The sequence below is a fragment of the Vidua chalybeata genome, chromosome 15 (genome assembly GCF_026979565.1).
Source record: "Vidua chalybeata isolate OUT-0048 chromosome 15, bVidCha1 merged haplotype, whole genome shotgun sequence".
In the NCBI taxonomy this organism is placed as follows: Eukaryota; Metazoa; Chordata; class Aves; order Passeriformes; family Viduidae; genus Vidua; species Vidua chalybeata.
The window spans coordinates 2,111,353-2,137,016 of NC_071544.1; the positions used below are offsets into that span (position 1 = coordinate 2,111,353).

At 61.1% G+C, this 25,664-nt stretch overlaps 1 protein-coding gene across 2 annotated transcripts; it reads left to right on the plus strand.

Annotated features, from left to right (window-relative positions):
* Window positions 1-4,377: 4,377 nt before the first annotated feature.
* Window positions 4,378-25,640, plus strand: ARAP3 (ArfGAP with RhoGAP domain, ankyrin repeat and PH domain 3). 2 transcript variants are annotated; one of them, XM_053956815.1, is made up of 34 exons: window positions 4,378-4,464; window positions 6,069-7,163; window positions 7,758-7,816; window positions 8,099-8,163; window positions 8,586-8,656; window positions 12,135-12,404; window positions 12,734-12,803; window positions 13,226-13,346; window positions 13,536-13,723; window positions 15,335-15,441; window positions 15,547-15,746; window positions 15,890-15,975; window positions 16,331-16,513; window positions 16,725-16,887; window positions 17,200-17,331; window positions 17,404-17,560; window positions 17,705-17,807; window positions 18,014-18,212; window positions 18,297-18,360; window positions 19,175-19,338; window positions 19,481-19,693; window positions 20,163-20,268; window positions 20,755-20,902; window positions 21,062-21,130; window positions 21,402-21,476; window positions 21,589-21,703; window positions 21,847-21,975; window positions 22,163-22,296; window positions 22,438-22,520; window positions 22,728-22,763; window positions 23,197-23,260; window positions 23,354-23,491; window positions 23,766-23,804; window positions 24,454-25,640. In XM_053956815.1, exons 2-34 carry the CDS (start codon window positions 6,109-6,111, stop codon window positions 25,018-25,020), a joined length of 5,373 nt encoding a protein of 1,790 aa, XP_053812790.1. In that variant the 5' UTR covers window positions 4,378-4,464; window positions 6,069-6,108; the 3' UTR covers window positions 25,021-25,640. The 2 variants fall into 2 exon arrangements, with proteins under 2 accessions (XP_053812790.1, XP_053812791.1); XM_053956816.1 differs by lacking the exon at window positions 23,766-23,804.
* The last annotated feature ends 24 nt before the right edge of the window (window positions 25,641-25,664 follow it).

A 25,664-nucleotide genomic window follows, 5' to 3' on the forward strand; every position in this document is an offset into this window, starting at 1 on the left:
CGTCATGGACTGGCCTTGGGCAGGGCTTTTGCCTGGAGAGGTCCAGCAGATTTCCAAGACTCCAGTTTCCTCCTCCCCAGTCCCTCCCAGGGGCTCAGCTCTCTGCCGTGCCCTGCGCACCCTCAGGGTCAGTCCCAAGCAGCATTTCCAGCTGTCCAGTGTGATAGCCTTGATCACACTGGGATCAGCCTTGAGTGTCCCTCACCCCGTCCTGCTCCCCAGAGATGTTCCCACCATCACCCACACATCCTCAGCATGAGCCTGCGTGGGTGGGGCTGAAGGTAAAGCAAAACCTGTCCCAGGGTGCAGCAAAAGCTGATGGCTGGGGAGGGATGGACCCATGGAGGGATCGATGGCTCAATGGAAGGAGAGGAAGGGAGGGAGGGAAAGTGAATGGAGACATGGATGGATGATGGATGGATGATGGATGGATGGATGGATGGATGGATGGATGGATGGATGGATGATGGATGGATGATGGATGGATGGATGGATGATGGATGATGGATGGATGGATGGATGGATGGATGGATGGATGGATGGATGGATGGATGGATGGATGATGGATGGATGGATGGATGATGGATGATGGATGGATGGATGGATGGATGGATGGATGGATGGATGGATGATGGATGGATGGATGATGGATGGATGGATGGATGGATGGATGGATGGATGATGGATGGATGATGGATGATGGATGGATGATGGATGATGGATGGATGATGGATGATGGATGATGGATGGATGGATGATGGATGGATGGATGGATGATGGATGATGGATGATGGATGGATGGATGGATGGATGGATGGATGGATGGATGGATGGATGGATGGATGGATGGATGGATGGATGGATGGATGATGGATGATGGATGATGGATGATGGATGGATGGATGGATGATGGATGATGGATGATGGATGGATGGATGGATGGATGATGGATGGATGGATGGATGATGGATGGATGGATGGATGATGGATGGATGATGGATGATGGATGGATGGATGGATGGATGGATGGATGGATGGATGGATGATGGATGGATGGATGATGGATGGATGGATGGATGGATGGATGGATGGATGGATGATGGATGGATGATGGATGGATGATGGATGGATGGATGATGGATGGATGGATGGATGGGATGGATGGATGGATGATGGATGGATGGATGATGGATGGATGGATGGATGGATGATGGATGGATGGATGGATGCTGGATGGATGCTGGATGGATGCTGGATGGATGATGGATGGATGGATGATGGATGGATGGATGGATGGATGATGGATGGATGGATGGATGATGGATGGATGGATGGATGGATGGATGATGGATGGCTGGAGGGATGGACGGACAGACGGACGGATGGATGGACGGATGGAGAAATGGATGGGCACCTGAACACAGGAATCTTGAGGGACAGTGTCATCATGGGTACTGCCCACAAAAGGGAAGGATCAAACAGACCTTCATGCTGGAATGATCCAACCTCCACTGTGATGTTTGCTTCCTCCAGCCCCTGCCAGCATCTTCTCAAAGCCCAATCCAGCCCCAGGGGGGTTTCTGATCCTGCCCATCTGCCTCCTCCTGGGAGCAGGCATGACCTTCTTGCTCTGTGACCAGGACAGGGCTCTGTGCCTGTGCCCAAACATCCTGCTGTCTAGATAAAAATAAATGTAAATATAAGTATAAATATAAATATAAATATAAATATAAATATAAATATAAATATATATAAATCACATCAGCAGGCTGGCAAACCCTGGGAGCAAGCAGAGGCTTTGAAAGCTGCTCTGCAATACATGGGCTGATAGGAAGCTCTTGGGAAACATCCCATCCCTGTGCCCTGCCCCAGTGCCCTGCTCCCCTCCCTGTGCCAGCTCTGGGGCTCCGGGGTGGTCCCATGGGTGGGGGAAGTCCTGGATGGTTCTGAGAAGGAGCACTCCCCCTGGGGAACCAGGTGCTTGAACAGGGGTTTCTCCTGCCAAGGGAACAGAGCCCCAAATTCAGGAATTCGGTGACGTTGGAGGGAGAAGGGAGCAGTGGAGAAGGTTTTCTGCACCAAACTGCCCTGTCAGCAACCAGCAGGGTGTGGGAGCTAGAGCCTGTCCTTGGGCACATCAACCCTGCCAGAACAGTGACCTGCCACCGTGAGGATGTCCCAGGGACATTTCCCTCCCCCACTGCCCATCCCTGCCCTCCTGGCAGCAGGGAGGAGCACTGCTCCCAGCAGCAGGCTCTGAGGGCTCCCAAAAGCTCTGCCAGCAGGCCAGGAGTGATCCTGTCCCTGGGGACACCTCTGGGTGCCGTGCCCAGCTCTGGCTCCTCGGCACAGCAGGGACAGGAGCTCCTGGAGCTGAGCAAGGGCCTGGAGCATCTCCGTGCCCAGGAAAGGCTGAGGGAGATGGGGCTGCTCAGCCTGGAGAGGAGCCCCAGTGAGAGGGGCCTCAGCCCTGGGTGTCCCTGAGTGTCCCTGGGTGTCTCTCAGTCTCCTTGTGTATCCCTGGGTATCCCTGTGTGTCCCTGGCTGCTCCTATCTGTCCCTGTGTGTCCCCCTGCCTGTTCCTGTGTGTCCCTGTGTCCCCTGTGTCCCCCTGTGTGTCCCCTGTGTGTCCCTGTCTGTCCCCATGTCCCTGTGCCCCCTGTGTGTCCCTGTGTCCCCTGTCTGTCCCTGTGTGTCCCTGTGTGTCCCTGTGTCCCTGTGTGTCCCTGTGTCCCTCTGTCTGTCCCTGTGTCCCCTGTGTGTCCCTGTGTCCCCCTGTGTGTCCCCTGTGTGTCCCTGTGTGTCCCTCTGTCTGTCCCTGTGTGTCCCTGTGTCCCCTGTGTGTCCCTGTGTGTCCCTGTGTCCCCTGTGTCCCCCTGTGTCCCTGTGTGTCCCTGTGTCCCCTGTGTGTCCCTGTGTCCCTCTGTCTGTCCATCCCTGTGTGCAGGAGGGCAGAGCAGCCCCAGGCTCTGCTGCAGGCCCAGCGATGGCCCCAGAGCCCCGGGCAGGGCCTGAGCCCAGGAGCTGCCCCTGCCCAGGAGGCAGAACTGCTGCCCTGGGCAGTGCCAGCCCTGGGCAGATGGTGCAGAGGCTGTGGGGTGTCCCTGCCTGGGGACATTGCAGAGCTGTGAGCACACCCTGCTGTGCCCTGAGCTCTGTATGAGCAGCGAGTTTGGACCAGAGGAGCCACTGTGGATCCTTCCAGCCTGACCCTGCCCAGGATTCTGTCTGCGGAGCTGCTGCAGGGTTCCAGTCTGTGTTCACTGCTGCAACGCCTGCAGCACAGCAGGACGGAGATGGTGACACCCATCTGTGCTCTGTCCCTCGCAGCCACACCACAGACCTCAGCAGCCTTCCCAGGAACAGCAGGGTCTAACAGCTTCCTCTGCGAGGCAGAGGGATGGCACGGTCTGCCCTGCAGGGCCACAGGGTCCCTGCACACCCTGAGGGTCCCCTTGCACCCTGAGGGTCTCCACACCCCACCCACAAGTGGGCCCATGGGGTCACCCGTGCCCAGGGGATGTGTCACTCCCTGCTGGAGCAGCTGCTGGGGAAAGGGGAGGAAGGCAAAAGCCTCGTGCTGAATTCTGCTTCTGCTTTGCAGCAGCAGCCTGTGGTGAGTGCCTTTCCCCCTGAACTGCACACAGGGGTTTCTGTAGGGTGGCCCTCCCACACCACCCCCACAGAGGCTCTGGGGACACTGCTGGGGGGGGAAGGACCTGCTGGCATTGGAGCAAGGGATTGCTCAGCTCTGGGCCCTCACAGGGCAGGGAGAGGTTATCAGCATGGCATCAGGCGTGAGATATCAGCCTTTGGCACCCTCAAGGTTGGGTAAGAGCTGAGCTGGACCAACAGCCAGCCCTGCCAGGGCTCTTGCAAGAGGTGCTGTGTTAAAAGCAGCTGGGCCAGGCTGTGCTGAAAGCTCAGGCTCTTTGCAGAAGAATCCCACTGGGTGTCCCTCTTCCAGCCCAGCCCCTGCTGTCATCCTGCCCTCAGCTCACTCCACATCCCCCTGCCCACAGGGCACAAGCGGGATGAGGTGCTGCGTTCCCAGCATCCCCACAGCACAAAGGTTTTGATCTTCCCAACATTTCACCCACCCGGCCCCAGTGCCAGCCCTCCCATTGCCCTCATCAGCATGAATATCTTAGCCTGTTTTCCCCAGTTTAGCCCAAAGGAAGGCAGAGCCTGGCTGAGGGACAGGGCACAGCACAGCCAGGGCAGCGTCATGCCTGGGAAGGGACAGGACAGAGGGTGGGACAGGGATGGGGACCAGAGGGCTGGCCTGGAGGAGGGACCGGCAGTGGGAGGCACAGGCTGGGTGCTGTGGAGCCTGCAGCAGTTCCTGCACGGGACTGCCTTGGCATCCCCCGGAGCCCAGAGCGGGGTGGCCCCGGAGCCCACAGGACACTGCCACCGTGCTGCTCTGCCGGAGCCGGCCCCGGGGGCTGCGGGCCGCCAGAGGTGAGGGACAACCGCGGGGGCGGCAGGAGATGGATGGGACAGATTTGGGGACAGTGGGGAAGGGCCAAGACTGGGACAGTCCATGCTCACTGTGCCAGCTGGCCATGGGTTTGTAGGCACAGGGATAGTGCCCACCTGCCCATCAAGTGTCACTGCCCATGCCCTGCACTGCCCCAAAGGGCTACACCACAGCATGGTGCCTGGCACAGCCCCAGAGCCCCAGGAACGGGGAGGTCTCAGGAGCCATCTCCTCACTGGAGAAGCCCCAGGCAGGGCAGGCAGAGGGCAGAGCCAGCCTCAGATCCCTCAGGGTGATACAGGCGTGAAAAAGAGGGAAATTGCCCCATTTTGGCCCCAGCTGCTGGTACAGAAATGGGTACAGCCCTTTAACCCTGCAGCACAGACACTCAGCCCACGTCGCTGTGAGACATCGCTGCCCTGCCCTGCCTTTTCTGTCGGTCCTACACAGCCTGGCAGCTGCCCTGTCCCCCTGTCCTGCTCCCCGTGTCCCAGCCCCTGCCGTGGCTGTCCCTCCTCCTCGCTGACAGCGTCCCCCACGTGCTCGGGGACACCGCAGCCTCCCAGGGCACTTCCCCCTGGCACCCACGCACCCCTTGCCTGGGCAGGCGGAGCTGGGCAGCGGGGCCGGGCCCGTGCTGGGCACGGGGGCTCAGGCCGGCTCTCCCCGGCCGGGTCTGGGATGCGGCTCCTGCGGGAGGGGGCAGGGGATGCGTGGGAGCGTGCAGGCAGCAGGAAGGAAGCCTGAGCCGAACAATAGAGGGAAATGGAGGAACTGGAAAAAGACCCAGTGGCAGCACAGTCAGCACAGATGGTTTAGTGCGGAGCTGCGTGATTCATGGGAAAAAGGCCCTCAGCAGGCTCTGTCCCCGGCTGCGCTGGCGACTCATCTCGGGCTGAGCGTCCCTGCTGGCACCCGAGCCCGGCCGTGCCTTTGGGCGATGTGCGAGCGCTGGCAGTGGGGGGTCCGGCCCGGCCGGGGCTGGGTGGGTGGGTGGGAGGCTGTCCCCCCTCTGTTTGCCCGTGAGTCATGCTGACCTCTCCCATGCCCTCGCCAGCAGTGAGAGAGAGAGAGAGAGAGAGATTATGGTCTGGCCCTTCCGGCCGCAGAGCCCTCCCCGAGCTGGCCGGCACAGGAGCTCATCATCCCCTGGGAGGGGCCCCGCTGCTCCCCCCGTTATCTGCCCGGGACACCCCCGCGGCTGCGCGGCTCTGGCCCGCCCGCCGGCCCCGCGGAGCCCGGCGCGTCCCGGCGCTCGGCGTCTGCCCCACCGCCCGCTCCCCCGTGAGCCCCGGACCCTCAGTTCCTGCCCGGGCTCGGGTCACGGCCCCGCCGACAAAGCGGAGCCGGGATCCGGCTTCGGCAGCCCCGGGGAGGGGTGCAGAGGCTGGGGCTGGGGAACAGCAGGATGCCGGCTCCTGGAGCTGGCAGGAGGTGAGCGGCTGCGGGGACAGCAGCGAGGTGTGGGTACCTCCGGGAGCATCCCGCGCTCCCAGCCGCGGGATCCGCGCCCTTCGCGGCAGCTGAACCCACCCCCTTTCCCCTCCTGCCGCCTCCTCAGCCCCTCTCTCCCCTCCTCGCACAGATGATGGGCTGAGCATCCGTCGCGGAGGCACCGCAGGGCCATGAGCTCCCCGTGCGGCCCTGACTCGGATATTGCAGACTGGCTGGCCACCATCCACTTGGAGAGGTACCGGGATGTCTTCAAGCAGCACGGATACCATGTGGCCAGAGATGCCACCTCTCTGGACAGCCACCACCTGCAGCAGATCGGCATCACCGCCACCGGGCACCGCAAGCGGATCCTCACCCTGGCGCAGCAGACACGGATGCTGAGCCAATCCCGGGGCAGACCTGCAGCAGGAGACAGCCGTTCCCGAGGCACGGAGGTGCTGGATGCCCCCCAGGAGGGCAAGGATGCCATGAGAGCAGAGCCGGGAGGGACCAGTGACACCTTTGGGACGCAGCCGCGTGTCACCGTGCCCAGCCAGGCATCGCCTGGAGACAAGGACCCTGCTCCTCCCGCCGTGAAGCCCGTTCCCAAGCCGAGGACGGTTTTCCCTCGCTCAAAGCCGGAGCAGGGATCAGTGCCCGTGCCCCCGGCACGCTCCACGGTGCCAGCGCACGGCCCGGGCAGCGAGAGGGCACCGGCAGCCTTTGTGGTACTCGAGGGGTTTGTGCCAGGAGAGAGCTCCACGGATTTGGAGAGCCCGGAGCCCGGCGCTGCTCCAGGGACAGCCGTGGCCATGGGCGCGATAGCGTCCCGGCTGAGAGGGCGGGACAGCGCTCGGGAGGCGACACGGCCATCCCCGGGCCACGGACAAACCCTGGACACAGCGGAGAGATCCCCCCCGTCCGTCCCGTGCGTCCCCCCACGGCACAGACACAGGGGCCTGGCAGCTGAGCCCAGCCCTGGCAGTGCCCAGGAGGGTCCCCCGGCCCCCAGCGCTGCCCTACCCGCCCCGGCCAGGAGAGACCCCTCGCCGTGCCCCAGGGCAGCCTCCTCGCAGCCGGGCTCGGGGCAGGCCCGGCTGGAGATGGTGTCCAACGTCATCTACGAAGGACTCGAGCACCCGGCAGCAGCCGCGGAGGAGCCGGGAGGGGAGGATGGGCCCCGGGGTGAGGGGGTCCCTCAGCCCCCCGCTCCGTCCCCGCAGGAGCACACCCAGCCGGAGGGCAGGTCTGAGTAAACCGATGCTTTCCCTCAGCCCTGGGAGCGGAGGGGGGCAGAGCAGGCAAAGATGAGGGTCCAGAGAGCCCCCCAGCCCCGGGACCCACCCCAGAGCTGGCCCTGCCTGCCTCCAGGTGCTGACAAGCCCCTTTCACCACGCTGCCTGTGCCTTCCCCGAGCTCTGGATGCGGCAGCTGGGATCCCTCTGAGATGACAGGACGGCCCTGGGCCCCCCCGATGGATCCTTCTGGATGCAGGGAGGGGCTGCTGCCCTTTCTCTGCCCATCTGGCAGCAGGGCTGGGGGTCCCCAGCATGCCGAGGGGGGGCCTAAGTGAGGTTCTGGGGCTGCCTCCTGCTGGGAGATGCCAGAGGGGGGAGATGCTGTGGTGGGAAATGTCCCACAGCCCCAGAAAACATCCCAGCAGTCCCAGGGCTGGGAAGAGAAGGGAGGAAGGAGGGCACTGGGGGCAGGGAGGGGATGCTGCACATTCCAAGGGACAAAGCCGGGCTCGGGAGCAGCGTCCAGCGGTTCCTGCCCAGCCAGAGCGGACAGCAGAGCCCCCCAGTGCAGCCGCAGTAACCCCTGTCCTGTTTTCCTGCAGTCCCGGCTGGCCCAGCGGGGCCCTGCCCCCCGTCCCACAGAGACCCACCGTCAAGTCAGGTGAGAGCCCCGGGGCCCAGCAGGGACCCCCAGTGTCCCCGGGAAGGGGGACAGGGGGTCACCCACACCCCCTGCCTGTCCTCTGGCCCTGCCCCCCTCCTGCCTCGCTCGGGGACCGGGGGGGCCCATTCCAGGCAGAGCCCAACCCCACCCGTGTCACTGTGTCACACGCCCTGGTGTTGGGGTGCACTGTGGTGGGCTCGGGGGTCCCTCTCAAGGACTGGGAGTCCTGGCTGCTCTCTCCCTCACCACTGATGCTTCCCCTCCCCTCTCTGCCCACAGAGGCGAATGATCCTCCTGTCAGCCCCTACAGCGAGACCATCTTTGGCCATGTGGCCCTGCCAAAGGTGAGGGGACACTGTGGGGGTGGTGGCTGTCCCCTGCTGTCACTCTGCATCCCACCAGCTGCTGAAGTCAGGAGCTGCAGCTGGTGAGGCCACAGTGCCGGGCAGTGCCTGGGGAAGGTTCTCCCCTGAGACGTGCCAGGCACTGCCCAGGCTCCCCAGGGAATGGGCACAGCCCCGAGGCTGCCAGAGCTCCAGGAGCCTTTGGACAGCGCTGCCAGGGATGCCCAGGGGGGATTGTTGTGGGATCCGGGCAGAGCCTGGAGTTGGACTGGATGTGTCCCTTCCAGCTCAGGAGATTCTGGGATTCTCCTCTGGGTTAGGGTCACAGGCTGAGCCCCTGCACTGCAGGCCAGGCAGGCTAAGGGGGTCTGGGCTGGGACAGGGCACAGGGGACAGGAGATGTGACCATTCTCTCTTCCCAGGGTGCTGGCATCTCCTCTGAGCAGAGCTACGAGGCCCTGTCCGAGCTGGAGCTGGAGCGAGAAGGCTGCAGGTAGGGATCAGCTCCTCGGGGCCACAGGGGCTGGGCTGGGCATGAGGGGACAGGGCACAGCCCTGGGGACAGCCTGAGAGGGGATGGGGGTTCTTAGCCCATGGCAGAGCTGATCAGGAGTGTCTGGGATGGTGTCAGCAGTCTCCAGAAGAGCTGACGGGTTTGGAGATGAGAAGGAGCTGTGCTGGTGGCTGGCCCTTGGAGGACAGTGCTTGGCAAGGGATTTCTGAGTGCACAGCTGGGGCAGCACCAGTGGCACTGCACACCTGTACACCCAGAGGAACCCGGATTTGGCCTCTGGCATCAGGGAAACACCATGGGGGACGGGGATTACTCAGGAATTAGATGGCTCCAAGCTCCAGATGAGGGGTTGTGCAATCCCTGAAGGCTCCAGCAGCATCAGATCAGTATCTGCTGCTCAGTCACTCTGTGGCGGTGGGCAGTGAAATTGTGAGGGGCACCTTTAAAACACTTTTGAAATGTACTTTCCATAACTCCTGATAGCATCTCAGAAAGAGGAAGGAAAGCTGCTCTTCCCATTTCAGATGGGGAGGGTTCCTTTTCCTGTGTTGCTTAGAGGAGGAGGTGAGCTGCAGCTCTGTGGCCTTCAGCTCTGCTGTGGCCTTGCTGGCCAGTGCCCGTCCATGTCCCGCCTTTCTGCCCCGTGTGGGGACACTCCCAGTGCCTCTCGTGCTCTGGGTGTGTGGCACCGCGGTGGCACCTGATGCAGTGGCACAGATCACAGCCACGGATGGGGAACTGCAAACACCTGGGGACTGCAGTCATGTAAACAGAAATACTGAAATCTCCTGTGGAGCCTCTGGATCAGCTCAGAGAGGAGCTGGGCACTGACCTGTCTGCATCCAGTGGCTTCCCGGGAGCTGGGATCCAGAGCATCCCAAGGGAACTGGCCAGGCGCTCGCAGCTGTGGGACTTTGCAGCTGGCCTTGCTGAGAAAAGGCAGGATGTGACCATCAGCAGTGTCAGGGGCAGGTTTTTTTCTCCCAGCCCAAGCAGAGCTGGGGTGTGGAGAGAGGAAGAGGAGACAGAAAAGCTCTGAGAACCTTTTGCACTGTGCTCACAGACTCCATCATCCAGCTGCTCCTGTACTCTCCTCCCACACCAGCCCCACTGGTCCCAGCACATTCCCTGGAGCAGAGCTGTGGGATCCTGCTCAGCTGCTGGGGGGCTGCTGGCCAGCCCTGGCCCCAGCTCTGCTGCCTCTGTGGGACCTCCTGATCCTCCCCCGCAGCCCTGGTGTTTCTCCAGTCCTCATCCTTGTGTCACTGGGAATCACCAAGCATCCTCTGCAGCCCACCAATTCACTTGTCATGGGAAATATTTCCCAGTCCCAGTTCAGAGAGACCCTTCTGCCCCTTTTCCTACCTGTGGTAACCCCTCTTGCCCTGTTCTGGGGGAGCTTTGTCTGGCCCACGCTGCTCCCTGGCTTGGGGTGTGGCAGTGGCAGCGTCAGGGGTGAGCAGAGCCACCTCACCAGCAAGAAAATATCTCCAGTAAAAGGAAGATGAATGCAAAATTCCTGAAAACTGGGAGCTGGGTCTCTGAGGGCGCAGCAGGAATGTAGGGTGGGATTTACCTGCTCTGAGTCTGAGCACCTTCATCCACGCTGGTGATGCTCAGCCCCCTGAAATGCTGGTGCCCTGCCGTCAGTCTCAGCAGGACAGAGAGGTGGCACAGCAGTGTCCGTGTCACCCCAAGGAGCTCAGGGGACTGGGTCAGACTCACCAGGCACCGTGGGTGGGCTCTGCTTGTCCCTGCCAGATGCTCAGTGCCCTCTGTCTCTTTACAGCTTCATTGACTGTGAGTCCCAGCTCAGGAAGGGGCTGCCACGGATTTTTTCCCGTTTTCCTCTTGCCCTGACCCATGCCGTGGGTCTGCCTCCCACTCAGCCCTGGCTCTCAAGGCTGCTGTCTGCCTCTGTGACTCAGAGTCCTCCAGCCACACCATTCCCTGTCCAGTTCTTCCTGAAGCATCTGCAGACAAGGCCGGGATTCCAGCCAGATGAGTCACCCTGCCAAGGCTCTGTTGTGCTGATTAAACAGCGATTTTCCTTGTGCTCTGAGCCTCGCGGCCAGCCAGGGCCATTTCTTGTCTCTCCTGGAGCCACACAGGCGTTTTCCCTCTCCATCCCCTCCTCAGCCCCATCACTACCCCGCTTCTCTGGAGCAAACCCCAGCTGGGATGGCTCCAGCCCAGCATCTTCCCAGGCAGATTTAGGACTTGCTCCTGTCCCATGTGGATCAGGGACAGCTGATGTCCAATGTGCCTGTCCAGGGTCTGTCCTAGGATGAGGCAGTGCCCAAAACCAGGTGTTGGGAGAGTTTAGGAGTGTTTGGGGTCCTTCTCCTGGTCCTGAAGCTTCTCATGAACTTACACTGGAGACACTTTCTCACATTCTCTGGGTTTCTTCTCCAAAAACGTCTCCATCTCCAAGGAGGATTCCCACAGCTCACCTGCTCCTCTCCCACGTGCTTCTGCACCTTGCTCCTTGGCTTCCAGCCCCTGAGGCTGAAGCAGTGATGGCCAAGAGAGTCCTTTCAGTTCTCCTCATGGCCCTGCCCCCATCACTCACCCTGTCCCCTGGAGATGCCCAGTTTGCTCAGGTGCTCCTCAGACAGAAGCTGGGCCAAGTCTCGGATCATCCTTGTTGCCTTTTCAGGAGCCTTCTCTTCGCCCTGGCTTTGGATTCCACAGGGGACTTTGGCATGGATGCTCTCCTGTGGGTCCTGGGGCATCCCTGCCCATCTTCCTGCCCATCACCATTGCACCTGGGCAGGCCCCCTGTGACCTCCTGGGACTGTCAGACATTTTCCAGCACATTTCCTTTCCAGGGAAAGAAAAACGCCTGGCTGAGAGGGCTGATGGGAAGAGGCAGGCTTTGCAGTTTATTTTTATAATTTCCTTTTATTGTTACGGCTGGAGAGCCCCAGCCGGGCTGGCTGGGGGTTTAGCATGGCTTCCCAAGGAATGGAGATGGTTGCAGGAGTTCCACCAGCCCAGCATTTTGTCTGGACACGAGAGCAGGCACAAAGGTGTCGTGGCAGGAGTTTCACAGCGCCAGGAATGTTGGAGGGGCAGAGGGAGGGAGCAGCCGGGGTGGGTGTGCAGCAGGGAGCGGCATATGGGACTGGGAATCTGCCTGGCTTCCTTTCACTGCCTGTGAAGAGGGGAAGGAGGTGATGTCAGGGGTTTGGAGACATGTGGTGGTGGCCCGTGTGACATTCCCTATATCTGGGAAGCCCCAGCCTTTGTGCCATCACGTAGGACTGGCTGAGCCTCGGGCTGCTGGTGGCCACGGAGCTCCTGAGCATTCCCAGAGATGCAAACCCCAGCATCCCCGGGCACCCCAAGCAGGTTGGGATGAGGCCAGGAGCAGTGCCAGGTGTCCCCAGGCGGGGTGGGGTTGCCCAGGACCACGTTGTGCTGCCCAGCTCCCTCCCAGCCCCTTTTGCTGCAGGACGAGCAGCGAGTGCAGCAGCGAGGGCCGGAGCGAGGACGACGAGAGCCGGAGCCGGCTCATCGAGCGCATCGCCCACAACGACACCGAGGGATATTCCACCGTGGAGGCTCCGTGCCCCGAGGGCGCCCCGTTCAGCCTGCCAGCCCACCTGTACCCCGACGAGCTCCTGGATGACCTCACCATCTCCCCGTACGCCAGCTTCACGTCGCTGTCCGAGCCCCGGCCCACCATGCTCAGTGGCTGGCTGGACAAGCTGTCCCCACAGGGGTACGTGGGGCAGGCACGGGATCACAGCAGGCTTTGGGCTGGGAGAGACCTTAAGATCATTTCATTCCACACCCTGCCATGGACAGGGACACCTTCCACTATCCCAGGTTGCTCCAAGCCCCGTCCAGCTGGCCTGGAACACCTCCAGGGAAGGGGCAGCCCCCATAGGTAAAGCTCCCTTGGGCAAGGCGAGGTGGCTGCACTGGTCACTGTGCTCCCCTTGGAAGAGGCACCTCTTGGGTGCCCTCTGTGCAGCTGTGCCTGGGAGGAGGAAGGGTCCATGAGGGGCAATCATCCCCTTCCCAACAGTTTTTCTGCCATCCCAACAGGAACTATGTCTTCCAGAGGCGCTACGTCCGTTTCGATGGGAAGAACCTGATGTACTTCAGCAGCGAGAAGGTACCAAGGGGCACAGTGGGGCAGGGTGGGGCAGCTGAACCTCGGCACCCCCTGGGGAGCTGCCACATCCCCTTGGCCTCCCCTTGTCCTCCTGGAAGGAGCCAGCAGTGCTCTGCCACCCCCAGGGTGGAGCAGCCGATGCCTGGCAGGCTCCCAGCACAGCCTCAGCCATAGGGAGCCCAGGATTGCAAGGGTCCCTCTGCCAACAGGGAGCGGGAAAGGGGAGGTCCTGCTGGAAATAGGGTCCAGGCCATGGATCCACCCCTTCCTGAACCCCCAGCACCCACCTGGCTGCTGTGCCCGCAGGCTGTGCTGTGAGGCAGCACCAGCAGAGCGCCCAGGGGAGGCGGAGGATGTGCCAGGTCATGGAGGTGCTCTGTGGGAAGGGCAAAGGGGGTAACTCCACCTGGGGCTCGTTCCAGGAGCCCTATCCCAAAGGAGTGATCCCACTGTCTGTGATCGAAATGGCTCGTTCCACCAAGGACAACAAGTTCCAGGTCATCACCAGCCATCGGATCTTTGTCTTCCGCGCTGAGAATGAGGGTGAGTGAAAACCTGGGCCAGGGCCCACCAGCCCTAAGGAGCCATCCCTGCCTCCCTTCTCCCAGGCAGAGCATCCTGCAGGCAGCTCTCACCCCATCCCCAAAACACCCCCTTCCTGCCTTCTGGGTGCTCTGCTCTGTGCCAGGGCTGTTGGGAAGGGCTCAGCCCTCCCTCCTGCCTGGTCCCCAGCCCAGAGGAATGAGTGGTGCTCCACGCTGCAGAAGAAGGTGATGGAGCAGCGCCTGGTGGGGTCCCGGCCCCGGCCTGCCAACACTGCCCACTGCCAGAAATCAGGAACCCTGGAGCTGAAGGGCCAGAAGTCCAAGGTTTTTGCAGCCCTGAGCCTGCCTGAGATGTGGCTGTACAAGAGTGAGCAGGTTTGTGGCCAGACCCCCACATGGGATGAGAGGGATGGAGGGAGCTGAGCCAGGGCCAAAGGGAGAGCAGAGAGGAAATGGGAGAGCAGGAAAAAGGGAATGGCAGAGCAAGGAGCTGGAGATCCTACCCAGGGCAGCAGTGATGGGTACCAGGAGTGGATCCCCCTCCCAGTCTTCTCACTATCACCAAATCATCATCATCTCCACCAGGAATTTTGGTCTTGGTCACACCAAGCATCCCAATCCATCCCAGGGCAGCTGGATCAATGGCCACGGAATCAGCAGCAAACACACCTGATGCAAGGGGCCCTCACAGTGACAGCTGGTCCCTGTCACCTCCCATGCTGCTGCTGCTGCCCACAGAGCACCTCACTTCCTTCCTGATGAATTTTCTTAGCACCCCTGTTTTTATTTCAGTCACCTCACTTCCAGGTTGCCTGCTGTGCCCTAAGCAGCATCAGCTCTGAGGAGTTGGCTGAGGTTGCATTTGTTTTATGAGTGCCCCTGACTCGAATCCCCAAAAGAAAGGGACCTGGCGTCTTGGTTTGAACAGACAGGTGTCTGTTAAGGAAGGCAGGAGCCTCCCCTGAAATGGAAAATGTAAACCCCCTCCCTCTGTATTGTTAGAAATTTGAAATTAAGGGGCTCTCAGGCAAAGATATGGAAGCAGGAATAACAGTTCTTTACATGGAAAACTAAAAATACAAATGCAATAGTACAAACAAAACCAAACCCTGCCAGAGTCAGAGCAGGCCCTGGCAGGCTGTGGGTCAGGGTGGTGGCAGCAGTGCCATTCCATGGGGGCTCAGCCCTCCTGCAGTGCCAGCTGTGCTTCTGCTGGAGCAGGATCCTGGACAAGGCTGGAGTTTTCCTCTGGAGCTCCAGGGCTGGTGTGGATGGGCCTGGGCTCCCTCTGGGAATGCAGTGGGGCAGAAAGCTGCTCCTCTGGGAATGCAGTGGGGCAGAAAGCTGCTCCTGTGGGAATGCAGTGGGGCAGAAAGCTGCTCCTCTGGGAATGCAGTGGGGCAGAAAGCTGCTCCTCTGGGAATGCAGTGGGGCAGAAAGCTGCTCCTCTGGGAATGCAGTGGGGCAGAAAGCTGCTCCTCTGGGAATGCAGTGGGCAAAGGCTGCTGTGCTGTCCCAAGGTCAGATTGTATCCAGGTAGGAATGCTTGGCTCCTCCCCTGGGCAGAGCCTCTCCCCATGGGATGCTGGAATTTTCTCAGCCATGCAGGGACACTCAGTGGCCATGAACAGCAGAGATCTCCTGGAGGGAGGATTGGCTGTGGGAGAGATAAAGAAAACTGCCCCGTGAGCAGAGGAAAACTGCCCCAGCTCTGAGAGATGGTGATGGAATTCACACCCAGCCACATCCTGCAGCCCAGGACACCTGGGTGGCCACACCTCAGGGGTTGTGGGCAGAACCTGCCTTTCATTTGAAGGTATTTGCAGGGTGCTTTATCAGATGAGAGGTGGCTGAGAGAGCAGCAGGGGCTTGTCTGGGCAAAGCAGGGACGTGATGCTGGAGGTGCCGTGGCTGCAGCCCCGACACCACAGGTGTGCCCAGGGAGGTGCCCAGCAGAACCAAGAGCGCTGTCACTCTGCATTGCAGTTCTTCAAAATGGGCATTGCCATGTGCTTCATCGAGATGCGCGGCTCCACCATCCGCGAGGCCAAGAGCCGCAGCTTCGAGCTCATCACCCCCTCCAAAACGTTCAGGTATCCAGGCATCCAGGGGGGATGAGCAGGGAGGAGCAGCCCGGAGCTGGGCCTGGGTGCTGGTGGCTGCAGCCCCCTGAGCTCCGGCTGTGCTGGTGCTCCCAGCTTTGTGGCGGAGTCGGAGCGGGAGAAGCGGGAGTGGATGGAAGCGCTGCAGGAGGCCATCGCCGAGATGCTCTACGACTACGAGGTGGCAGAGAAGATCTGGTCCAACAAAGCCAACAAATACTGCGCCGACTGCTGGGCTCAGAGTCCCGACTGGGCATCCATCAACCTCTGCGTGGTCATCTGCAAGCAGTGTGCAGGTGGGACAACTCCGGGGGCACAGGGGCATCCTCGGGTGTGGGCTGGGGCAGGCTGTGCAGGCATGGTGCTGCCTGGGGTGTGGGCATAACTTGGGGCTCAGTTCCCCAGCAGGTGAGGGTGCTGACTCTCCTGCTCCCTGCAGGGCAGCACCGCAGCCTGGGTTCCAACATTTCCAAGGTGCAAAGCCTGAAGCTGGACACCAGCATCTGGTCCAATGAAATCGTGCAGGTGAGGCACTCAGGGTGCAATGAAATCGTTCAGGTGAGGCACTCAGGGGTAAAATGAAATCATTCAGGTGAGGCACTCGGGGTGCAATGAAATCATTGAGGTGAGGCACTCAGGGTGCAATGAAATGGTGCAGGTGAGGCACTCAGGGGTAAAATTAAATCATTCAGGTGAGGCACTCGGGGTGCAATGAAATGGTGCAGGTGAGGCACTCAGGCCAGAGCATGCTGTGCACAGGGGCCAGGCTGCTCCTGGCAGGGCAGCAGCCCCATGGTCTCCCTCAGGATGCAGGAACACTGGGAATCCTGCTTGTCCTGCTGACCCTGGGGCTCGCCATGACCATGGGACTTTCCCACAGCTCTTCATCGTGCTGGGAAATGACCGAGCCAACCGGTTCTGGGCCGCGCGGCTCCCCGCCGCCGAGGCCATCACCCCGGACAGCGGCGCTGAGCAGAGACGGGACTTCATCGCCCGCAAGTACCGGGAGGGACGGTACCGCCTGCCCCACCCCCACTACGCCACTCAGGAGGAGGTGCTCCAGGTAAGGGACACCTTGAGGTGCTGGGAGCCACCCCAGAGCTCCTGGTCTGAGGGGCCAGCACCTCCTGCCTGGCTGTGTGTGCTCACTCCCTCATGCCAGGCAGATTTTGGGAGGTTGTGCCTTGGTTTGGCTGCCTTGGAGCAGCCCTGGGAGGGAGCTGGGGTCTCCCGGAGCCAGGGTGGGGTCCCTAAATGCGCCTGTTTCACCCCAGGCGCTGTGCACTGCAGTGGCAGGACCAGCCCTGCTCAAGACCATCCTGCAGTTCTTCTCGTCCTCGGAGGCTGCTCTGGCCTCTGATCCTGCTGCCAGCGAGGCAGCCCCCGGGGCCGACCTTTGGTGGGGACCAGAGAGCAAAAGGCCCAGGAACCTTTCAGGTAAAGAGGACCCTCGAACCCCATCTGGCTGTGGTGGAGGAAATTCCTCCTTACTGCTGGCCCTGCCCCTCCTAGCATGGCCCAAGGCCGGGGACACTCAGGGTGTCGGATACCGTGACTCCCTGGGGGACCCGCCCTATTGAAGGATTCCTCTGGAATCTCTGATTTAGCCGGTTCCCCTGGAGTCCCTTTTCAGGGAACCCCACGCCTGCGCACCCTATTGCCTACACCGACACGAGGGGGATCTCCCTCTGGTACCCACAGTTTGGTGGGTGCCTGCTCCCACGCGACCCTCTGTACTGTGTCCCACAGGGAGCCCCCGCACACGGGACCCGGGTCCAGAGGGCGTCTACAACGAGATCACCCAGCCAGTGACACACAGCGGGTACCTGTACCGGGCCACGGCGCCCCCAAAGCTCCCAGGAGCCAGGAAGGGCAAAGAGGGTGAGTGTGGGCAGAGTGGGAGGGCAGCCAGAGGGTGCCCACCCCGGTGCCACTGACCCCCTGTTCCTGCAGACTTCCAGCGCACGTGGTGCTCCCTGGAGAGAGCCCTGCTCTTCTTCGAGACTGAGAAGTGCACTGAGCCCCTGGGCCACATTGACAGCGGGGATCTCATCTCCCTGGGGGTCAACAGAGCCCACCAGACACTCACCAGCCCCGCCCCCACTGAAAGGTACCCCTGGGCATGCCCCCAGTCATGCCCAGAAAGCGTGGGGCACACAGACAGCAGGGCTGGGCTCCCTGCTTGGTGCAGTGGCTGCTCTGGCTCTGGGGGCAAGGACAGGGTTGCCCTCATGGACTGGTTCACCCTCTGCAGGTTTCGCTTCACCCTTGAGCTCTTCCTCACTGGGGAAAAAGTGCAGCAGCTGGGAACTGATGGGCCCGAAACGCTGCAAGCCTGGGCCAGTGCCATCGGCAAGGTGAGCCAGCCCCAGCGTGTCCCCAGACTCTGTCCCTGCTTCCCTACTGCGATTCCTCACAGCTCCCCATGCTCTTCATCCGCTGTGGGAAGCACTCTCCTCCCTTTCCAGGGGCTCCCATCCTCCCTGGTGATCTGCCCCCATCCTCGTGGGGGTCAGCCCTCGGGGGTGTCTTCACCCCTCTCATCTCCTCTTCCATCCCACAGTGGTTCACCCCCGTGAGCTGCCACTGCCTGCTGGGCTACGAGTTCCAGCGCGTGGGCCAGCTGCGCTACAAGTGCATGCTGAACCCCGAGCGCTGGCAGCGGGCCTTCTTCATCCTGCAGAAAAGCCACCTCTTCATCTGCCCCGCCGAGGAGGACGGGGCCGAGGACAGCATCAACCTGCGGCGGCTGCAGGAGCTCAGTGAGTGCCGCGGCACGGCCCGGGACAGGCACCGCGGGGCGGCCCTGCGTGGCTCTGACTCCTCAGCTTCTCGCCCCCATGCAGGTCTGGTTCCCCCCATGGACACCCCGGAGAAGAAGGAGCTGCTGGTCCTGGTGGAGATGGGGAGGTGAGTCCTGGCGTGGGGATGATGGGCAATGAGCCAAGCAACCTGGGCTTGCTGCCCAGGGCAAAGGCACTTGGGGAGGTGTTTGGACTCAGATGTTTATTAGCTCTTGTCCATGTTACAGTCTCACAAACCGTGAGTGCTACAGCACTTCACTCTAACGAACTAAAAATGGAGCCCCATCTCTCTCTCTACAAGGCCTTTTAAAGATTAACTGTCCAATTAAGAAATAACAACGAAATTATTTTTACTTTTAACCCAATAACCAACCATCTGTGGCCCACAGTGCAGACTTTTTTATCCAATTGCACAAAACCACCCAAACCCATGGAGAAGGAGGAGAAGAAGAAGGTGAAGAAGAAGGACCAGCCTCCACCCTAAAACCTACATCTTGCTTTATATATATTACTATATTCTAAAACCTTAAACTCTGAGTTTTCCACCCTGTGATATTACACACTTCTATTCAAACTCCACACCCACAATCCCAGTTCTATCATTCCATTTTGGAAGCCTTCTCCATGGCTTCAGGTCAATGCAGTGTTCTTTTGGGGGTTAGTATCTGTCAGCACAGAAAGTCTCAAGTTCTCAGTAACCAGGGTTCCGACAGGGATGGGCCGATGCTGATCCCAAATCCCTGGTGGGGAAGTTCACAGGGACAGCAGGGCTGTGACCCAGGGCCTTCCAGAGGTGTTTTGGTGGGGTAGGGTGTCCCTTGGCTCAGCCTGGCTGGCCCTCACTCCCTGTCACAGGCAGGAGGGATAACCTGCCCCTGGGACAACTCTCATTCCCTCTTTTCTGCCCTTGTTGTTCTCAGGACATTTTACCTGCAGGGCTTGTCGCGGGCAGACTCGGCAGCGTGGTACAGTGACATCCAGGCGTCAGCAGGGGGCCGGGGCAACGCTCTGAGGGACCAGCAGCTGAGCCGAGGGGACATCCCCATCATCGTGGACTCCTGCATCGCCTTCATCACCCAGTACGGTGAGCCCAGCAGCCCCGGCGCCCTCCGGCACCTCGGGATGGCCGACGGACCCAGGCTGGAGGCGCCGCTCCGGGGCCACCAGCTCCATGAGGGATTCTCTGAGCAGGATCCGGCCCCTGTGACCCCGTGTCCCTGTCCCAGGGCTGCGGCACGAGGGGATTTACCGCAAGAACGGAGCCAAGTCCCGCATCAAGGTACTGATGGAGGAGTTCCGGCGGGACGCCCGCAACGTCAAGCTGCGCATCAGCGACAACTTCATCGAGGATGTCACTGACGTGCTGAAGAGGTTCTTCCGGGAGCTGGAAGATCCCATCTTCACCCTGGAGCTGCACCCACAGTGGAAGGAAGCTGCAGGTACCTCCTTCACCCAGGCCTGTCACCCTGTTCTTTTGAGAGTTTTAAAGTTCTTCTAAAAGTTCCTATGCCTTCTGATATTTACATATTTCAACTAAGTTTTCTCACACATGTTCATGTAAATAATGATTATTTTACATTCTTCTTTGTAAGGAGAGAAAATGAATAGATTGTTAATTTGACCAGTGTAGTTAGAAAAGTAAGTTTCACCCTCCAATCCACTATCATTTTTACTATTGTATATGTAGTAGAGTCAAAAAATAAAGTTTACTTTTTTGAGTTCTTTTTCCTTCCTTTTACATCTAACCTACTTCTGTAAGTTATTTCGTGTCGCAGTGTGGCACAGACCTGCTCCATGCTGGGTTCCCTGGGGCCAGGGTTCCTCTGGATGGATTCTGGTGCCAGCCTTGGTGCCGTGTCACCTCTGGATCTGCTGGGTTCAGCCAGGATCTGGTTTTCCTCCCTGCAGGAATCTCCTCGAAGCCGCAGCGCTTGGAGCGGTACAAGGAGCTCATCCATCGCCTGCCTCGCCTCAACCACAAGACCCTGGCTGCGCTCATCGGGCACCTCTACCGGTCAGTGGGGCCCTCCCATCAGGGTCTCCTGGTCCAGCCAGCCCTGTGGGGTCTCTCTGCTGCCCAGGAAGTGTTGGCTCCTATCCCTAAGAGACAGGGAGGCCCCATGCCCTGCTCCACCCACACAGCTGGTTCTGGGACACCTTGAACATTCCCAAAGTCATCCTGCAGCAAGGAGAGCAACAGGAGGTTTGGGACTAGGGGACACCACCCTGTAGGATGTAAATGTCATCCAGTGCCTCAGAAAGACAGAAAACACTCAGTTCCCATCTTGAGTCAGAGTTTGAGGTAGCGCCGTTGTCTGGTTTTATGTCGGAGGGAAGTTCTCAAAACAGGAACTGCCCAGTTTTCAAACTCGCACTGCTGCTCCCACCGCTGAGGGGCTGGGGACATCCAGGCTGTTTGTATGAGGCAGAGGAGGGTGGCTGGGGCTGAAACCCCACCCTGAGCGGGACCAGCCCCTCACCTCTGTGCTCCTTGTGCCAGGGTGCAGAAATGTGCAGACCTCAACCAGATGAGCACCAAGAACCTGTCGCTGCTCTTCGCGCCCAGCCTCTTCCAGACCGATGGCAAAGGGGAGCACGAGGTCAAGGTGATGGAAGATCTCATCGACAACTACGTCAGCATCTTCAATGTAAGCAGGGGCCTGCAGCCCCCTCCCTGCTGGGTCTGATCCAGACCCCTCGCATCCCCCCATAGTGCCCACCTCTGCCCCTGCATCCCTCCATCCTGGCCCTGTGTCCTCAAGCCGGATCCCGCTCCACGCTGACCCTGTGCACCCTTCCTCTGACAGATTGACGAGGATCAGGTATCCCAGATGGATCTGGAGAACAGCCTGATCACCACCTGGAAGGACACCCAGGTACTGGGAATGTGCTTGTTGGCCCCCACCACATCAGGGGCCCCTGGGCTGGGGGGACTGACTAGAGGATGGGGACACTCCCAGCTGCCCACCCTGGGTCCCCACTCTCCCATATCCTCATTTGGGAAAGGATGTTCCCCCTCTTATCTCCCCTGTGCCCACCTCCCTGATGCTCCTGCCCGGGGGAGGAGCAGCCCCAGTTTCCAGGGACACCATCTCCAGCCCAGGGAGGTGGGATGTGCTCAGCACCCACACCAACACCTCCCCGCAGCTCTCCCAGGCAGGAGACCTCATCATCGAGGTTTACCTGGAGCAGAAGGTGCCCGACTGCTGCGTCACCCTGAAGGTGAGTCCCAAAGCAGGGCTGTGCCAGAGCACGTGAGCAGGGACGCAGCTCCTGGCGCCCCTGGGACCCATCCTGCACCGCCCACCGCAGCTCCCCGTGTGTCCGGCCCCAGGTGTCCCCCACGATGACAGCAGAGGAACTGACCAACCACGTGCTGGAGATGCGCAACGTGGCCGCCAGCCTGGACATCTGGCTGACCTTCGAGGCGCTGGAGAACGGGGAGCTGGGTGAGCACGGGGGGATCGCCCAGGGGCCAGGCTGGTGAGGAGCAGGTGTGGGGGACAGGGGGTGGCTTTCTGGTGGTGGCAGAGGGGACAGGAACTGGCACAGGGAAGGGGACACAGTGGTGACAGTGTCCCTGTGTCCCCAGAGCGGCCCCTGCACCCCAAGGAGAAGGTGCTGGAGCAGGCCTTGCAGTGGTGCAAGCTCCCGGAGCCCAGCGCCGCGTACCTGCTGGTGAGGAAGGTGCCCATCGGCGAGGGCAGCTGTCTCTTCACAGGTAAGGCGAGCACAAAGGGACCCAGCCCCTCGGGGTGTCCCCAGAGAGGGACAGCTCTGCCTGAGCTTCCCCTTGCCCTGCTCACTGCCCTGCAGCCGTCAGGGGCACATCACTGAGATGCACAGTGGGATCCCCCTGCAATCCCACCCTGCCAGACCCCTGACCCTTATGTCCCCACACTGGGCAGGTGCCAAGCGTGAAACCCCCAAGTGTGGGCTGCTGAAATGCCGTGAGGAGCCCCCCAAGCTGCTGGGGAACAAGTTTCAGGAGCGTTACTTCGTCATCCGGGACAGGAGGCTGCTGCTGCTCAAGGAGAAGAGGGTACGAGGGATGCTGTGGGATGGACCTCAGCCCCGGGGGTGGCAGGAGGAGCCTGGGGACAGCAGCGGCACACTGGTGGCTGTTCTCCTGGCAGGGAGGCTGGCACCAGGCCAGGCTGACCCACCGGATGTCCTTTCCCAGAGTGCCAAGCCAGAGCGTGAGTGGCCCCTGGATGCAGCCAAGGTTTACATGGGCATTAGGAAGAAGCTGAAGCCACCAGCTCAGTAAGTGGCACCTCCCCAGCCGTGGCACTGGGGCAGATATCCATCCCTCAGTCCCTGCTCCTGGCACCCAAACCCAGCTGCTGGAGTTCACCTGGACCCAAAGTCTGTGCCCGTGGGGCGAGCTCAGCCCCCTGCCGCACTGCCCACAGACCTCAGGTTGTGTCTGAGCTTGGCAGTGCTGCCCTACAGCTTTGTGTTCCTTTCCAGGTGGGGTTTCACACTGACCCTGGACAAGCAGCAGCTGTGAGTACCGTCCCCTGCCATCCTGGGGCTGGGGGAGGTCGAGATCTGTCCCCAGTTTTAGTGGGAGTGGGACAGCCAGGGGCAGTGGTACAAGGCCCTGGGGTCAGGGCAGAGCTGGGGCACTCGAGAGGCAGAGTGGCGGGGCCACTGTCCCTGGCACAGGATGGGAGCCAGGCTCCATGGGCCACCCACATCCCTGTCACACAGCCTTCCTGCCTCCCCACCCACCCCAGCGCCCCTGGGTGGTGCTGGGTGCCCAAAAAGCTCTCACCTTGCCCTAAAGCAGCAATTTGGGCACGCAGAGATTTTCAGAGATTTAACCCCGTGGGGTGTAGATGAACCTGAGAGCCCCAGGCTCACAGACAAGGTGACAAGGGGACGTGGGCCCCAGTGCCCCCACTCCCTGGCAGCTTCTCCGCTATCTGCTCTGCAGGTACCTGGTGTGCTCAGGACAGGCCGAGCTGTGGGACTGGACCACCAGCATCCTCAAGGCTCAGGTGGGTGCAGGCTGGTGGTGCCACCCAGCTGGGCAGGGCTGGGACGGGGCTGGCAGGGCGTGACCCCCGTGCCCACCCTGTCCCTGCGCACAGCACGACGACCTGCGCCCCGTGGTCCTGCGCCGACGCTCCTCCTCCGACCTCGCCAAGCAGAAATTCGGGACCATGCCACTGGTGCCCCTGCACGGGGACAGCACTGACGCCACCATGCTCTCTGCCAACCAGACCCTGGTAAAGCCCCTGCAGCTCCCCCTGCCCACAGGTGCTCCTGCACCCACCCTGCTCCTTGTACCCGCCCCAAGACCCCGTGGCCACCGCAGGGCTGGAGAGGCACCGACGGGTGCTGTGTGTGCTGTGTGCCGTGCTCGTGTCCGTGCCCGTGTCCGTGGCAGCTCTCCGTGCCTGCAGACTCCTGCACCCTCTGCCCTTCCCCTGCCTGCCCAGGCAGCCGTGGCCCTGCTCCACGCTCTCCGTGCTCACCCCTGTCTGTCTCCTCTGTTTCTAGCGCCGCCTGCACACGCGAAGGACTTTGTCCATGTTCTTTGTAAGTACCTGCACACCTGGAGCACCCGCTGCTGGCTTTGCACTGTGCCAGGGCTCACCTGCAGCATCCCACGGGTGCTCAGAGATGCGCCCACCTTGTGGGGCAGACGAGGGGGTGCCCACTGCTCTGCGTGTTCCCCACCTGGGGATGTGGCTCCCTGCATGGTCCCAGTGTGGGCAAGCAAGAGCACACCAGTCCAGCCCAGTTCCCAGAGCCTCTCTTGTTGGGAACATGTTGCCCGTAGGTTATCAATGGAAGAAAAGTGAGGAAAGAGGTTTAGGTGTGCCTTGAATTCAGGTTATTTCCAAAAAGGCCACTGGGCTGAACCTCATCTCTCCTGGCTTTGTGCTCTGTATGGCATCCACCTGCCCGCCCCACCCCAGAACGCTCTGCCAAGGGGTGCTGGGCTGGTGGCATGGACCATGCCCAGGCAGGGACCAAAACTGCCCCTTCCTCAGCCATGGGGAAGGAAGGGCAGCAGTGCCTGAGCCGAGGGAGCTGGTGGAGGGCAGGTCCCCTGCAGCTATCGGCCCCATGGTGAGGGACAAGGATCCCCAGGCAGTGCAGGGAGGGCAGGGTGAGGGGGGACAGAGGGGTACAGCTGAGCTGTGTGGGCAGTGCCCCTCACCCTGCCCCCTGCCCTCCCCAGCCCATGAAGATCCACCAGGACTCCCTGGAGGAGCAGCAGGAGAAGGAGGCAGACATTGATCCCGTCTATGAGGAAGTGGGGAACTTCCCTGAGCTGGCGGCGCTGGACCTGGGCCAGGGGCTGCTGGCAGAGCTGGCGGCCGTGCCCCCCGTGGACAGGTCCAAGAAGCCATCCCCGTTCCCCGAGGAGCCCCCAGCCACCGCCCTGCGCTCCTCGCTGCCCGCCAGCCCAGCACACAAGGTCACAGGTCCCTCTGTCACCAAAGCCGTGTCCCTCGAAAGGGGCTTGAACCTGGAGAGCAACAAAGCTCCAAGCCCGGGGCTCAGACCCACCAAAACGTCCTCTCTGGAGAGGAACATGGAGCCTTCCCTGGCGCTGGGCAGGGACTGGGAGCAGGCAGCCACAGCGGGGAGCAGCCCCACAGCAGAGACCTCCCTGGAGCTGCCCAGGAAGAGGAGCTTGCAGCCTCCCTCACCCATCAGTGACAAACTGATGCAGGAGCTCAGCAGTGTCATCCTCAGGAAGAGCGATGGCCAACCCCCGGGGCCTGGCCAGCCGGTGACGTGACCCGCTGTGCCAAAGGGGTGGCCACCGACCTGGGGGTTAAGTCGTGCCCGGTGGCAGCGATGATGGGTACCCCAGTGGCAGAGATGATGAGTACCCCACACTCCCACATCGTGGAACCCCCACCCTGCTCCTCCTCCTCATCCCAGAGCCAGGCTGGGATCGGGAACCAAAGGGACAAGCGGTGACCAGGATGTTGGGCCATGGTACTCCGTTGTGGGAGGGCTGGGACTGCTGCCACCCGTGCTCTTGCTCGTGAGTGGCACATCTGTCACCGAGCCCAGCGCCGAGGGACACAAGTAAAGGGGAAAACAAAGGCAGGAAGGTGGTGCCTGCATGTTTTGGCAGCACGGCACTGTGCCAGGCAGGGGGCATGGGGTGCCTGCCAGCACGGGGGAACTCAGCGTGTCCCCTCTCCAGCACTGGGCCTGCGGGGCAGGGCCAGGACACCCAAGCCGTCCCCCCATCCCTTCTTGCATCCACTGTGGCATATTTTGGGGGGAAAGGGGGAGCAGCAGGAGCAGGGCTGGCCGTGTGTGCCTGGCGTGTAGTCCTGGCGATGGAGGGCAGCCCCTCCTCAGCGAGGGTGTTTGTACCTATTCCTGCCACCAGCAGGGAGAAATAAAGGTTTATTTGTACTCTGGAGG